Consider the following 15579-nt stretch of genomic DNA (forward strand, 5'->3'; position numbering starts at 1 on the left):
AAACTTAAGACAACTGTATCATAGAATAAGATCGTTATATATCAATTCAATGTTATGCATAAAAGTTTCTACTCCATGCCATAGGAAAGCACAAAAATTGCAAGTTCTTCCTTCCTATAAATCAATACCCATCATAATCATCAGCACCGACACCCAGTGGTGCTTTCCCTTTATTACTCTTATGCGTCTTCTTTCCACCCTTAAAATGCTTCTTCGAAGAACTCATCAAACCCTTAACTTCCGACGGATCAATATTCTTCTCTAGAGCAATCATGGCCTTTTCCTTGCGACCAGTGAGTTGCTTTGCTTTCCCCTGTTGCGAATATTTATAGTTAAACGGCATGGTCTGATGGCCCGCTGAGCGGCCTGAGCCAGGGCCGAAAAATCCCTTGTCCAGACGTTGAGATCGAGGTCCTACTTCTGGGATTGCTGCTGATGAGGTTTGTGAGGGTGCAGTGATTTCGGAGAAGGAAGAGACTATATCGTCAAGGTTATCGAGGCCTGCTTCGCTGGCGCCGGCTTTAAGTAGCTGTGCACGTCTCTTTTCGGGAAGATGGGCGAGATTATATAAATCGTGGTTGAACTCGGCGGGATCAACGACTGGAGTGCCTTCGGTGTCTTCGTCTCCTGTTTTTGTGGCTGGGGGTGGGTGGCAGTAGAGAAGTTTTCCGTTCACGTAATCTTTGAGAATATAACGTGCCGCACGAGATTCATCGGGCTGACCCAAGCCTTGCGTTGCAAATCCTCGAGCTCTAGCATAGGCTCGCAGAAGTTCGTTTGCATTTGGTATTCCGGTTCCACCTTCCTCAACAGGTCGTGTGTAGATCTTCATACCATAGACTGCTTCCAAGAAATGTTTCGGGATACGATGCGCCACAAGTCCAGCTGGACCTGTAAACTCACGCAATTGATCAATGGGAAGGATACCATTGACGACCAACTCAGCCTTTGTGCTGGCGAAGTTAGGGAACACAAGACCGGGACAATCACAAAGAAGTAGGTTGGGTGAGAGGTAGAGGGTCTGGAAATGCTTCGTTTTACCGGGTGTTGCGGAAACAGACACTTTCTTAGCTCCAAGAAGAGCATTGATTGTGCTTGACTTTCCGACGTTGGGATAACCGACAAGGCCGATGATTGTCTTGTCCTTTTGTGGTTTATCAGAACCTTCTTCTACTTGAGGAGCGTTTGCCAAAAATAGTTCCTCCAATTCTTCGACATCAAGGATTCGAGTCCTCAAGTCGCTTTCAGCCTTGGCTGGTTGCGTTTCGTCATCAATTTCCTCTTCGCTCGACAATTCTTTGTCGTCAAGTTGTTTCTCTTGAAGGTTCATTTTTCGTTCGGTTTCTTCAGCTAAATCCTCAGCAGAATCATCGTTTCCTTCTTCTGAAAGCTCATCCTCCTCAAGTAGACGTGCCTCATTACGCTCCTTGGCCAAATGAGCCGAGAAGAAACGGTAACTGATGCCGTGCTCTTCGAAGTAATCCGCCCACAGCTCACGCTGTTCCAAGGTCATCATATCGGCCTTGTTCACGAGCAAAAGATTCCTTTTCTTGGGATCTACTTCCTGGACGTACTTTTCCAAATCCTCTGAGCGGAAAAGTAGAGGATTCCTTGCATCAACAATTTGCACAATCAGGTCTGATCGTTCAATAACACGCCATAATTGTCTCCAAACCTCCACATTTCGTTCAAATGGTGTCATTAAAAGATCATTGTGCTCTTGTAGTTCGGCCAATCCTCTTCTCCACTCGAGCAAAGACTGCCTTTCCATAGAATCCAATTCCTGTGGTGTTGTACTCGAGTCCCATTTCGGCCGTCTGGGAATGGTCAAACGCTCTTTATTCTTCTGTTGTTTCTTCACAGCAAAACGTTCCTCCGCCGCTGACAGCAAGAATGGGTTCTTTTGATCGGCATGTATAATCTTGACGTTATTGATCTTCTCCGCGGTGAAATCCGTATCTGCCAACTCGGCCGTGCTAAGGAATTCGTCGAGAGCGGCTTGCTCGGTAATACTTCTCATTTTCACCCATGATGCCTCTTTTGCAGCGTTTGTAATGTACGTCTCACCGCTCTGGTTCTTTCGTGCAATGGCGGCATTGTGGGATACTTTTTTCTGCGCTGATGCTTTGCCTCGTCCGAATCGATCGTTCATAAGACTATTGCCCAACCCCACGGTGTTTTTGGATTTTGCGAGAACCATTTTGGCTGGCCTCGGGGTGGTCAAAAAACAATGTTGGATGAGGTCGTAATCCCAATATATGGAAAGCAATACGAAATCGTTTCACGGGATAATTTGTCCCTGTGATCAGGTTTATATCTGAGATGAAAATGTGGCGTTGAATATTTCTAATATGAAATTTCTTGAGCCCCCCGCTCTGTTTTTCAGATAAGATAGAAATCGGCATTAGTCAGCCACTATTTCGCCTAATCGATAAGATAAGATCGCACGTGATCTCAAATTTCTGCCCACTTTATCCCAAAGCGAGGGACCTTGCAAGAACTTTTGTTGTCACAAGAAGTTTCTTTCCAGAAACGCAAAATTGAAAGATCAAATTTCAAAATACAGTCTGATCCAGGACATTCAAAATGCCTCCCCGACGGTGGATGTAAGTTATCAGAGATTTCCTCATATCCCGATCTTGATTTAACCGGTTCAATTCTAGAGACAAGAAAAATGCGACGACGTACCAGTTATTTCACAGGTCTCAGCAAGATCCGCTGATCCACGACCCAACTGCAGACGATAGGGTTCTGCACCCAGTTTACGGGCCGAAACAAGGGGCGCCAGCGCTGTCAACAACTGCCTCGTCGGCGTCGCATAAGACTTCCAGAAACCTAAAAGAATTAGAGGACGAATTCAGCACTGACAATATTCGCAAAAACGAGGGCGAGGCCGCGAATTACGGTGTTTACTACGATGACTCCAAGTATGACTATATGCAACATTTGCGGGAGTTGGGTACTGCTGGTGGGAATTCATATTTCGTCGAGGCAGCACCAGATAAATCAAAGGGCAAGGGCAAAACAATGAAACTGGAAGATGCTCTACGGGATTTTTCTATCGATGATTCACAAAGCGCAATCGGCGGGGGCACAAGCGTTTACGGCTCTCAATATGCGCCCTCCACGGCATCATCCTACATCCGGAAACCGACATATCAAGATCAACAGAGTGTGCCAGATGCGATTGCTGGGTTTCAGCCAAACATGGATCCTCGTCTCCGTGAGGCTTTGGAAGCTCTTGAGGACGAAGCTTATGTGGATGATGAAGATGATCAAGATATATTCGGTGAACTCACGCGCAATGCGGAAGAGGTAGACCCCGGAGACTTCGAAGATACACTATATGAGGATGAAGATGATGGTTGGGAGTCGGATGCCACAGAGAAAGCATATCCTCAAACATCAAAGACCAAAAATATCGTTGATAATGAAGCAACTGCCACGCAAGAACATGATCCATCCGAGATGCCAGACCACGATAAGCCGGTCCCGGATCTTGCGCCAGAAAATTCGGACTGGATGCGGGAATTTGCGAAATTCAAGAAAGAGGGCAAACCATCAAACAACACACCCGCTGCGAATCCCGATGCAGGAACTGAAAAGCACACAGTTGCATCCACAATGTTCACCGTTGGAGGCACTCCGATCCGCAAGAAGAAGCGCAAAGGTGCAATGACAAATCCCTCCGCATATTCCATGACTTCATCTGCACTCGCCAGAACAGAAGGCCTGCGACTTTTAGATGACCGATTCGAGAAAGTCGAAGCCCTCTATGCTCTTGATGAAGAGGGTGAATACGACGACGCTAGCTTTGCGGATGGCGCTTCAATGATTAGTGGTATGACTGGCGCAACTGGCATGACTGGGATATCCACCGCTTCCTCTATGGTCTCTAGGGGCGATTATGGCGATGTCCCTCTACGAAGTGACTTCGATAATGTTATGGATGATTTCTTGTCTGGATGGCAGGATCGGAGTAAGCAAGCGAAGCGCAAGGGTGCTAAGGGCAAGAGAGGCAAAAACGGTAATGAGGCTTTGGGTATTGCAATGTTGGACGAGGTTAGGTCAGGTTTGGGGCCGGCTCGACTACCTGCTCATGGAAAAGCATAGTTTTCTAGAAAGCGTACATATGATATACCTATTGATAGTCCATTGACGATTAATGCATTGCCATGTCCTTCATCTTGTGGCTCTTCTGCATATCTCGGCTTGCGCAGTCTATTGGAATTTCAGGCTGATTAAGAGTGTAGCATGGCTTTGGCATTCGGAGAACTACATCTATTAGGTATATCTATATCTCTATTGTACATGTCTTATCATACAGCATATATTACAATGCGCCGCCAACCTTTTCTACAATCCACATCGCGAGTCGCACATTCCAGCCAACTCTGCGCTCTGTTTTGCGTAGGTCCTCTCTTGAGACAGGCTGCGAGTGGTTCTGCAGCCATTCCGTCTCCTCATGCAGACGCTTCTTCAACCTTTCGTCGGACGTGACAACCAAAGCCCCGACTTCAAGATCAAGACTATAACTACGCTTTGTGTAGTTGCTGCTTCCAACAAAAGTCAAGCTTGGGTATTTGTCGTTGGGTAATGTGATCCAAAGACCCTTGGCATGATATGTCCAGCCATTAGGCTCACCGATGGTTCCTCGCCGCCATTCTCTTAGTTGGATTGAGTTTGTTCGTTGGGCTTCTGCGACTTTGTCTAAAAACCGGGCGGATAGGTGGGTGTATGCGGCCGGGAGCATCCCGGATACACCAGGTGAGCCGTAGAATCCATTAGCCCACGGAGAGGCAGTCAGGACCGTGCCTTGGGTCTTGGTTGCATGTTCTTTGGTAGAAGGTATTTGGGAAGTGCTTTCTATAAGCAATGATGAAAGTGTAGGATGGATGTTGAAATATCCAGCAGTAAATAGCCACCGAGAATCTTTGAACGCAGAAATGCTCGTGAGTAAGCGAAGGATGGTAGTGACAGCAGGGAATTCGGTAGAGGTGTCCGGCTGAAGTAGTGGTGTCATTTGCGCCACAGGGTAGACAAAGGTCTTTTCTGTTGTATGCAAACTCGTAGCTTTCTCTTGGGCTATCGGGTGGATCAACGAGTGCAGTGCAGTAGTTGATCTGTTTATAAATTCCTTCGGATTCTCTAGAGGTGAATTCGCGCTATTTGAGGCAGGCCATATCAACTGATAACCGGCTGCACTCTTAGCATCAGGAAGGACCTGAAAACTTAATCGACACACGGCATCATGGATTTTACCATAGTAGTCGGCAAGCTCCTTGGAGTCGAAGACGTGGTATCGGTCAACACGATTGGTGAAATAATCTTGTGATAGATTTGCCCTGGAGTTTACCACCCGGTCAGAATCCAATTCCAGCCAGGTCAGACCAGAGACACAACACTCACCCCGACAGAATAATCTCATCATCAATACCATACAACTTCATATGCTGAAGCCCCCAGCCTTCGTTTATACGTCGTGGAATATGTTTCTTTCGCAAACCGGTTAAATTCGGCGTATGAAACATGCGGATCTCAACACGGTCTCCATGCTCCTCGACCAATGGCGCAAGGAGCGAAGCAGACGAAGGATTCGGAGTCTCTCGTGTACCTCGCAAACAATCTGTAAGAATAGAGACGTGAAGGTTCGGGTTGTCTCGCAATGCCTGATTCAAGATATCAACTAGCTCGTGTTCGGTTTTGCCGATATATAAGGTAGAAAGATATATTCTTCGTCGCGCATTTTTGATTTTGTACTGCATGAATTGAAGTCAGCTTCTGATTTCCTCGTACTGTCTTGATGACTGCGAACCTTGAATGTGTCATAAAAAGAGCTTGGGGAATCAAGTATCGTGATATTCGATGCCGGCACTTCGAATCGAGGAGCAATACGATCCAATTCAGTCGTAAGGCCTCCTAGAGGAGAAGCTGTAGATGCGACAGGTGCATTCGGACTGCTGTGTGCAGAAAACTTGCGGGTTGCGACCTGCCTCCAAACGACAGGCCTTTTGCACGAACACCGCACAGCGTGTTCTCCGACGCGTTTAAACATTATATCGTCAATTATCAATATTCCATCGGTGAAATTGCTGTCCAAACGATTGGGTTGTCCAAGCTCATACGGCCGACAATATAAAATCTCGATGCAAACAAATCAAACATTGTCACCGCAAACCACGCTATTCCCGAAACTACCGAGCCGCCATCGACGACATCGTTCAACTTTACTCCAATCACTCCAATTCGAACTTATCAGACGTAAAAGTCGCCATTCAGTGAAGATGTCGACTCTTACTCGTACATTCAGAAATCTGTGGCGGATTGGGTTTAAGGTAAGACTTTTAATGTCCCTTCAATTCCTTGCAATTGGTCGTACTAATCTCTTTTCTAGGAATATGGACATCAAATGCAGGTACGTTTCAGCAATAGGCAATGACCTCGGTTTCGATGACGGCGTTGAAGCTCACGTTCGAATTTGTGGGAAATAGTATATTGGTATGTCTCTTGCGTGCAGAGAACGTCATGTCGAATAGATACTTACCACACGATTCAATTGCAGGTGACACCAAAGCTGGAACACTGATCGCAACCGACCGTTTCGGAAACAAATACTACGAGAACATGGAGGAACTTCCCCGTAAGCTTCGTTGCGGTGTCGATAAAGATGTAAGATGAATGTACTGACGGTATTCGTATAGTCCGTACCCGATGGGTCGACTACAAGGAAAAGGAATTCGACGCCGCTCAGATCGAACCCGGCTGGTAAATTGCCCGAAACCCCTCCGGTTGTTCCGTATAGGGTGAAACGGGTGAACTGACATTGGTATGAATAGGCACGCATGGTTGGCCTACATGGTTGACGCTCCCCCGACTGCCGACAAGCTTCTACGGACCGGCGTGCGCCCGTGGGAACTGCCAGAGCACCGCAGCAACCTGACAATGTCTCGCGGAGCTTACAAGCCGTACTCAACGTAAGTTTCTGGGCCATTGGGTTGTTCTTTGTGAATAAAAGCTAACAATTCTCCGAAGTGTGCGCTCCAAGTACTCTGCTTGGCAACCAGTTGCTGCACCTCGATAGATCAAACTTCAATGAGATACATTTTCCAGTTCACTCTCTATTATCGTTCAGCAATCTGTATATTGCTGCTGTAAATATTATTGTCTTCACGCGTCCAGAGAGAAATGTAACAGTGAATCACAGACCCAAAGTTCGCATTTATATTGAAGAATTATTTAGATGATGCTATATATGTACAAACTGTCCACTTTTTTTACTTCAAAGGACATAACCTCCTGCGCCCAGGTTCCACCAATGTCTAATAGGTTTCCGGTCCTCGAGTTCAATACACCACCACAAAATCTCCTTGGCTTTATCGATTTGTGAGCCTGCTTCATAGGCTCGGGATAAGGTGAACCATGCTTCGGAATTGTCCCATGATGCCCCTGTTTTCGTTAACATTGAAATAAGAGCGTAAGCCCGGTCTCGTGCGGCTAGTCGACTTAGATGCCCTGGGTCATCGGTGTTGCTTGACGCTTTAGGCGGCGATTTGGACTCTCCATTGGAGGCTTGATGTGTTTTAGTAACGCCGTTCGCTTGTATGGTTTGTGGAGATGCCCCGGAAACGCCATTGGGGGATGTGGAAGTGCCACTTAATGGGTCAACGATATCGCTCTCAATTCGAGGCTCGACTGGTTCCAGTGGAATCTTTTCTTCCCAAGCATCTAGGAGCAGATTTGATAGAGCGATGGTCGCCTTAGGGTGGTCGTGGAAGCAAGATATGGCTTCTTCGTAGTATTGCATTGCTTCGTGTGTTAGAGACTGTGCCTCTAAAATTGCGCCCTTCTCTGCGTGAACGTCCGCCCACAACGCTTCTGTACTTTTAGCTACACCCCATACAGGGTTGGCAAAAGCGCGAGCAGAGGATTCTTCCGCAGCCACAAGTGCTTCGAAGGCCTCAACTTGTTTCGATGCTTCTTCGCATGCTTCAACAGCATCATCGAACAGTGAAGCTCGACGATACATGCCTGAAATGAGAAGCCATACTTTAACGAGCACTGAGATAGCATGCTTTTGAGCTTGAAGAACGGGGAATCTTGCAAGGGCTTTTGTTGGAGAACTGAAACGAAGAGGCGTCGGCAAACGAACATTCTGTTCTGGTGGCTGATCTGTGTGGCCGACTGCGGGTAATGACTGCTTAGCACTTTCTTTGGGGTCCGTAGGCGAAGTTGGTGATATCCGAGGATCAGATATGGCAATACCTATCGCTTCTGCGTCGACGTCACCTTTCTCGTTTTGAGAGGCATCTATACTGTTAATGGATCCATTCTGTTTCTCTAACTGAGAATTCTGTTGAGTGTTGTTGGCAGCTTCAGAAGTCACTTTGATCATTGGAGCATCTGCACCGATAGAAGATGCTCCATTGGGTAATGGAGGTATTGGATCACTGGCATTGAGTGATCGGTCTGGTATTTTTGATCCTTTCTTTCTTCCAAAAATGCTTCCTCGAAAACTCCTGACGGTACCTGCAGAGCTTTTCGGGGGCCCAAGATGTTGTTGTTGTTGTTGTTGTTGTTCAAGTTGTGTAATTTTTTCCTTTGTGACATCCAGCTCCAGGTCCTCAAACAAAGTTGCAAATAGCGCTAATAAGTTATCGCTGTGATTCACAGCAACCTCTGGCCCATCCATAATCTCAAGGAGAGCAAGTTGTGTCATGCGTGTTTCAATGATGCGTTCTTTTTCTCGGCCTTGCAAGTGCTGAATGAAATCCTTATTCTTTGCCGACAGGTCTTGATATCTATTACTATCACGGTTGATGCGCCTATTATTTTGGCCTGGTATAGTCACTGAAGAAGGAAGCTGGTCAAATGCAGCTTCACAAGTGCGGCCCGCAATATCAAATTCCTGTTTGGCACTTAGAAGCAGTGCTAACAAGTGCCAAAGAGGGATCTTATCTCGCTCCTCTGACTGATGCGGCCCTGAAAGTGCCGACTCGTCTCTAGGAGTGAGCGCTGTTTTCACGTGGCTGATAGCGCCGTCTAGATCACGAGATTCGGCAAGTAAAAGCGCCAAGGCATATCGGGACGAAAGATCATATTCTGATTCAAATTCGGGGGCAATACTCCTTTCCAAGTTTTGGATAGCCTCAGCACGTATATCGTTGCGAGCCTCTGTTTTTGAAGTCCATCTTGACCAATTACCCAAACCAATGCCAATGGCTCTGTACGCCAAAGCAATGACATGCGAGGGTACACGAGACGCTTCTTCTTCTTCTTCTTCTTCTTCTCCTTTGCCGTTGGTCACATTGAGATCATCTGTAATATGTTTTTCAATATACTTTTGCAGGATCGCAATGAGCTCCTTGGCTTTCCGCGCTTCTTCTTCGGATCCGAAGCAGCATAGCAGAAGCACACCCTCCGAAACGGTTTGTAGTAGAATTTCATCGCTTTCCAAATGCCCAATCTCAGCTGCTTTTTCTGCTCTGTCCTTTGCACCTATGACAATCTCGATGTAGGTGTCAAGTGCTTTCATAGCAAGGTCGAATTCCGCTAGTGCTGCGTGGACATGAAACAAGCGCCGCAGAATGGAATGTGAATGGTAAGTTTTGGTTGATGCTCGGTAGAGTATCTAACGCTGTCAGTAAATTCACACCCTAAGTTTGTATTATAACTCACATCTAAGACATTACGGCTAATAGAATCTTGTCCCCCTTCTCCGACATCGTCATCTCGCCAGCTTGGTCCGCACAAGACCTCCCAGTTACTTATGACATCCTCCGTCCATGCCTCGACGTGAGGGTTGCTGCCACTTGCCAATGGGAATTTAGTTCCTCTCAATAGCACAGATTCGCAGACAGTTTCCACACGGCGAATCTCTGTAGCTAGTTGACGACGAGGTGACCCCGAAGACAGCGGATAGTATGAAAGACCGTTTTGCAGTATCAGGGACAAAAGTTTGTAGTATGCCATCCAGATGGAAGATTGCGAGTCAGAATTATGGGATGAGCCGCTTTGAATGCCCCTTTGGCTAGCCGCAATATCTTGGCCCTTGATCTGGGGATGCCCTGACCACAATCTGAATGCTTTTAACGCCGTTTCGATCTCGAAGTCGTGATTTCCCGAATCGTTGGCCAATACCTCTTCACTTGCCAGCATTGCCACCCTGGAAAGAAATAACTCCGACCAATAGAGGGCCTGAGGACAAGAAGCCAACGCTGAGTTTGGTATGGCAAGCCGGGGTAGGACGGTAGATGCGGTCTCAAGTGCTGCATCTGGCGTGGATATCAAAGCTTGGGCGGCGCCTGTTGTTTTTCAGATTGTTAGACATAACCTTAATGTGGCCCTTTGAAGTCATACTCTTTATATAACCCGCCTTGACTATGCACACTTCTGTCCATTTCGTAAGTCCTTTTCCTCCTTCCGAAAGCGAACCGATTATCGTGTCATCAAATTCCTTGGGCAGGCGAACCACAGCCAGTCCAGGTTCCGATAGTGTCCAGTGTATCCACCCCAAGCAGACCTGAGCTTGGAATACGTCTTGCGGGGTTCCATCGGCGGCTTCGATGGCTGCGATGAGTTCAGGTATTAACTCTGAGAGATTGGATACATGATTCGGAGTGGTCTGGCCCTTAGCTGTGGCTGGTCGAGTCTTCGTTATATGGGCGACGACTTGTATTTCCGCATGCGCTGTTTGGATTAGACCTGGAAAGTCATATTGTTAGCAGGTATACTAGGCGGCAGTCATTGAATGTCAACATTACATTTCCGATGCGGAGCATGCTTGGTCACCTTGCGAATCAATTCTGGGACGTCGCTCCATTTGTCTTCGCTCCGCGCACTATCCAGAGCAGCAATATAACTCTGTGCCTTGTCCGCATCCCGACCCTGAGTCCCCGTGTCAGCTTTCAGTTGACGATGCCAGGGGATGAAACAATTGGTGCATACCGAGTTGGCACTCATTTTTAAACAAGAGACGTTTCAACCACAATGTTCATAACACTGCAACGCAAAATAAACGTATAACAAACAAACTCCCCTTGTACAGAGTATTTACTATTCAAAGCAATGACATGTAAGCAAGGATCACAAGATGTTTGGCCATTTCAGGTTCCGAGGTTTAATATGGAGTACAACTCAGGTTGGACCCAACACAAAGGAAACAGCCCGCACGCCGACCCGTGATTGGTAGATCTCCCAACGCCGCGGGAAGGCCGAGCTTCTATCGAGCTAAACCAAAAAGGAAGTCGCGAAAAAAAGTTGAACGACCTTCAACTCTTCTTGTATTTAACCAAAATTCTTGCGCAAGCCCCGAGTGCGCTCTGTATACGCACAATGGCGTCTTCTACATCGTTGCGCACCATTACAAACCGCTTGACGACCACTCCGGTCAACGAACTGCCGTATGTGGCAGCCTTTCTAGCTTCTGCGCTCAGTGATTGTAGCGAATTAAGTGCTCAATCTGAACACAGCAAGAAAACAGCAGACAACAATGATGGCCTGCAGGTCAACAAACTCAAGGCTCGCTTGACTAGTCTCTTGCAAGATCGCAGCGTTGAAGGGAGGTGGACTGCAGTTGTGTTGATCAAAGCCCTATTGGAGGCGGGCAGGTGGGAGATACTTCGCGATTGCGGTCCTTGGGTTCGTGGGTTGTTGGCAATCCTATCGGTATGAAAATCAATGCGCAATTTGAAGATTTTTGAACCTTATTGACTTTGTGACTAGAAATCGGATCCATCTTCAACCAAAAAATTGTCCATCATAACGTTGACTCGCATCTTCCATCTCACATACCAGTACCCGACGTTAGTTCGAGAAATAACCACTCCAAACTTACCTGGTTTCATCACAGCGTCTCTCAACCTCATAAATGTGAAAAAGACGTCCGAGCCCGCCAAGCCCATGAAGGAGTCTCCTCTTCTGGAAACTGTTCTCTCAGCGTTCGCAGAATTGATTGGTAGACATCCAACTATATTCCGTTCATTTGTCGGCCAGCTGCAGAAGTTTCTACTTCCGATTCTGGCTTCATCAACATCCACCACCTCCTTTTCGTCAAGGGCCATTCATCTGGCACAGGAAGTCTTCGTTGCACTACATAACTGCGCGCCGAAAAACACATCAGGCGAGCAATGGGCGAATGATTGCAAGAACACTATTTCTTCCATCCACCAGGCTGCAGACCATGTTTTCCGGGGTGTGGTAGAGCAGTGGGAGTCCTCGGACCCTAATATCAAGCAAAGAAAGAAGTCGAAGATTGTGAGCGACTTGCCACAAGATGACGAACCGGACACTCTGGGTCTTCCTTCGTGGCAGAGTTTACCAGCAGGTGCCACCAGGATTGCAGCACTCTTGAACTTATTGACTAAGTTTATCTCGATACGAACGGCGTCAACTATTAACTATCCACTTGGTGCTATACTAAATTTAACTTCTCGATTGACGTCCATTACTGTCCCAAAAGCAGGTGAAGAGCAAGCCAATTTTGATTTTACTCGAGATGAAAGGGCTACTTTGTACATGGAGTTACCTAGAATCCACACAGCATGCATCTACCTCTTTCGTGCAATTATAAGCACTTTTGGATCTGCGTCGACACCAGTTATCAACACTATTTTTGAGCAGACTCTTTGGGTGTTTGATGCAGAAGGTTTCAATAGCGGCATTCGAGAGTCTTCGTACCTACTTATCAGCGACGTCTTACCGTTAGTAGGACGATCATTTACGAAACGTAATGTCTTTGCATTGAGTCCTTTGATCCGTCAATGTTGTCGTGATCTCGTACCAGTTGATGCCAGCCGAAGTCAAGATCAACAAAACAACACGAGCAAAGGCGGCAACACCAAAAACAGTCAACTCAACATGAATGTGGACGCAATCCTAAATCCAGCTCTTAAACATTTGAACACCAACAAGGAAAGCAATATCCGGCGGCAGGACTCGACGGCAATGGATTTGCTCCCTCTATTGTACAATTACTTACCAACCGAATATATCCCCATACCAATCCGGACGGAAATGGAAAGAGTTGCTATTCTGACGGCAAATCGTTCGGCTATGGTTGCTAGTGTGATGAACCCCATTCCTCCGGTTAAAGGACGCCGACCGATTCCAAGTATTCTGCCATTCCTGACTAGGAAATATGCTGGAGATTTGGAAGTTGAATGTTTGGTTCGTCCTCGAATGCCAGTTATCGTTGGAGGTACGGGAGAGCATTATGATGCGGATGACTATGAAGAACAAGAAGAGTCAATGGATGCCGATGCGCCAGCAATTCCTGCTTACAGTGTTGGAATTCAACAATTTGCCTCCAACTTTGCAAATAACGTCCAGCCGAAGAATACTGCCGCCATTGCCGCACCAACATTAACAACAGCACAGAACAAGAGGATACTACCGGAAGATTCTGAAATGACGGATAAACCGATGTCAACTCTATCACAAGCATCTTCAGCGCAGAATCTTCCTCAAGCGAAAAAGGCCCGTTTGGAAGATGGAGAAGCAACCGTTGTGTCAACTACATCTGTTGTGCCTGTGACTCTTTCAGAAACTTCAGCATCACCCGCTGTCATTCCACCAACAGTAACGCCATTGACGTCCTCGATTACTGAACCCAGTGCACCGGTATACAACGCCATGCCTCCTAGTGTGCAAAAATCTGTTGGCAATGACGCTGCAGGAAATATCGATGATGATAGTGATGATGAGATGCCAATGTTGAATATCGAGCCGGATACCGATGAAGAGGATGATGACTGAGATGATCTTTCTCATCCGGAATTTGTACCTATCCATGAACATATATCAATTAAAAGTTATACAGAAAGTCCTACCAGACCATCATCATAGTATCATGAAGATGTCGTGTATTCATCGTACTATCATCTATCTCCGAATATCGTACTTATTATATAACTCAGTCTAAAAATCTATATAAGCCGAATCCCACTCTGCCACCAGGTATTACCAGAATACAACTCAAACCACGACCCTCTCCAACACCACCAGTGATCACCCTTGGTACCCAGCCCAAGTCCTCCACGCAACAAACTCAACGGAATAGGCTCAAACATCCATATCCCAGCACGTGCAAAATCATCTACCACCAAGGAGCCGGTATAATAGAACCATAGGAGGATCAGGATGAGATTTGTAGTTCGAATGAGCCATCGCGGAAATCTAAATGTTTTCGGAATGATTGCGGGGATGATGGATGCTTCGACGAAGTACTGTGTCAGTGCTCCGACTCCCTGTAGGACAAAGAAGAGGAATGCATTCCACGGTTGTGAGTCGGAGAAAGTCGTGTAACTTCCCATGGCATGGATCAAGCCACTCAGGGAAAATGCAAGCATGATCTGCAGTACACGTCGAGCAGACTTGTACCCTTTGCTCTGGCTGCCGCTAGTAGGTAACACTAAATCGGTAAGGAAGCGGCTACACTCTGAGAATCCGAAACGGAATAACTGGTGCCACCAGGTATTCCATGCGCCAACCAAACCCTGATCGAGAACGGAAATTGCGGGTCCAAAGGCGTCTGGGTATAGCCATGCTTCGCCGAGAGATTGATGGGTGATGGACCACGCGAAATTAGGAAAGAGGTAGGATATGCCAAGAAAGAAAAGTGGGTTTAAGGAGGTGATGATGTCGAGTGCGAAGAGGACAGATGCTAGGCTGAGAATGATGCGGTATGAACGGACCAGAACTGGAGACCAGGCTAGCATGTCAAAAGGCCATGGTGGAGATGGGGGACTATCTACGTATCCCCAGAAGTATGGATCACGCATCAAGAGCAGTTTGAGAAGGTCCAGCGCTAGGTAGTCTCGCAAGAATGAACGTAGCACATACCGTAGCTTTACAGACGGTGATTTATAGTCTGTTTGCGACGATTTTTTAGTTTGTTTAACAGAGGCTGTATCCTCGCCAACGTCTCTGAGGACGGGCTCTGGCAAAGGCGGCAATGATCTCAGGCGCCAATTCCAATTGGGTCCTCTGAAGTTGAATATCAAATCACTGACCCAGTCAAGCCTATCTGAGAGTTTCTGTGGAAAGGGCTGCCAACGGTAGACCTTTGGGGATTTCTGGTTGGGGCCAGGGGTTTGTTCAGCTGTTCTGCGTCTTAGTTTCGAGGTGCCCTCGACTCTCTCCGTAGATCCACTTTCCTCGTTGACTTCATTTTTCTCATCTGAAGGCTCCTTGACGATCCTTTTAAAATCCCTCTGTACATCATTGGCCAGGAGTATCGTGGTACTCCATATATAAAACCAAGTCGTAATCAACCCGGTGCCGTAGCCATTCGCGGGACCCAAAAACCGCACTTCAAGTATCGTATATGCACAAACCGCTGTGATTACGGCATGGAATCCATAACGCAAGATCTTCGAATGAGATGCACTTCTATGACGTATGACAAGCGGGATAAGTAGTAGAAAGAAAGTGCCAATTACTTGTCGTAGAAGTAACGGCGAGAATGCGCCGCGACGGAGCAGTTCATCGAACTTTGTTTCACGTTCGTTGATCAGATCGAAATGGGTTTCATAGGGTATGTTTACCATAGTTCCAGGCTGGCTGCTTGACAACTTTCTCTTT

The 15579-nt window shown here is 46.9% G+C and overlaps 7 protein-coding genes across 7 annotated transcripts; 3 read left to right on the forward strand and 4 right to left on the reverse strand.

Moving 5' to 3' along the window:
- Window positions 1-121: 121 nt before the first annotated feature.
- EYB26_004495 (uncharacterized protein) lies at window positions 122-2200 on the reverse strand (the record flags this gene model as incomplete). The annotated part of the gene is made up of 1 exon (XM_054263786.1): window positions 122-2200. The coding sequence occupies one exon, from the start codon at window positions 2198-2200 to the stop codon at window positions 122-124; it is 2079 nt and encodes a 692-aa protein (XP_054119761.1).
- Window positions 2201-2586: 386 nt separating this feature from the next.
- Window positions 2587-4113, forward strand: EYB26_004496 (uncharacterized protein; the record flags this gene model as incomplete). The annotated part of the gene is made up of 2 exons (XM_054263787.1): window positions 2587-2606; window positions 2664-4113. 2 exons carry the CDS (start codon window positions 2587-2589, stop codon window positions 4111-4113), a joined length of 1470 nt encoding a protein of 489 aa, XP_054119762.1.
- A 220-nt stretch (window positions 4114-4333) lies between these two features.
- Window positions 4334-6055, reverse strand: EYB26_004497 (uncharacterized protein; the record flags this gene model as incomplete). The annotated part of the gene is made up of 3 exons (XM_054263788.1): window positions 4334-5345; window positions 5410-5759; window positions 5816-6055. The coding sequence occupies 3 exons, from the start codon at window positions 6053-6055 to the stop codon at window positions 4334-4336; spliced, it is 1602 nt and encodes a 533-aa protein (XP_054119763.1).
- A 229-nt stretch (window positions 6056-6284) lies between these two features.
- On the forward strand, window positions 6285-7081 carry EYB26_004498 (uncharacterized protein; the record flags this gene model as incomplete). The annotated part of the gene is made up of 7 exons (XM_054263789.1): window positions 6285-6335; window positions 6395-6415; window positions 6492-6498; window positions 6563-6640; window positions 6702-6765; window positions 6837-6974; window positions 7033-7081. 7 exons carry the CDS (start codon window positions 6285-6287, stop codon window positions 7079-7081), a joined length of 408 nt encoding a protein of 135 aa, XP_054119764.1.
- Window positions 7082-7279: 198 nt separating this feature from the next.
- EYB26_004499 (uncharacterized protein) lies at window positions 7280-10959 on the reverse strand (the record flags this gene model as incomplete). Its single annotated transcript, XM_054263790.1, has 5 exons — window positions 7280-9628; window positions 9676-10301; window positions 10357-10701; window positions 10761-10884; window positions 10945-10959. 5 exons carry the CDS (start codon window positions 10957-10959, stop codon window positions 7280-7282), a joined length of 3459 nt encoding a protein of 1152 aa, XP_054119765.1.
- A 372-nt stretch (window positions 10960-11331) lies between these two features.
- EYB26_004500 (uncharacterized protein) lies at window positions 11332-13752 on the forward strand (the record flags this gene model as incomplete). Its single annotated transcript, XM_054263791.1, has 2 exons — window positions 11332-11664; window positions 11722-13752. 2 exons carry the CDS (start codon window positions 11332-11334, stop codon window positions 13750-13752), a joined length of 2364 nt encoding a protein of 787 aa, XP_054119766.1.
- Window positions 13753-13922: 170 nt separating this feature from the next.
- EYB26_004501 (uncharacterized protein) lies at window positions 13923-15545 on the reverse strand (the record flags this gene model as incomplete). Its single annotated transcript, XM_054263792.1, has 1 exon — window positions 13923-15545. The coding sequence occupies one exon, from the start codon at window positions 15543-15545 to the stop codon at window positions 13923-13925; it is 1623 nt and encodes a 540-aa protein (XP_054119767.1).
- Window positions 15546-15579: the final 34 nt, after the last annotated feature.

The sequence above is a fragment of the Talaromyces marneffei genome, chromosome 3 (genome assembly GCF_009556855.1).
Source record: "Talaromyces marneffei chromosome 3, complete sequence".
Taxonomy (NCBI): Eukaryota; Fungi; Ascomycota; class Eurotiomycetes; order Eurotiales; family Trichocomaceae; genus Talaromyces; species Talaromyces marneffei.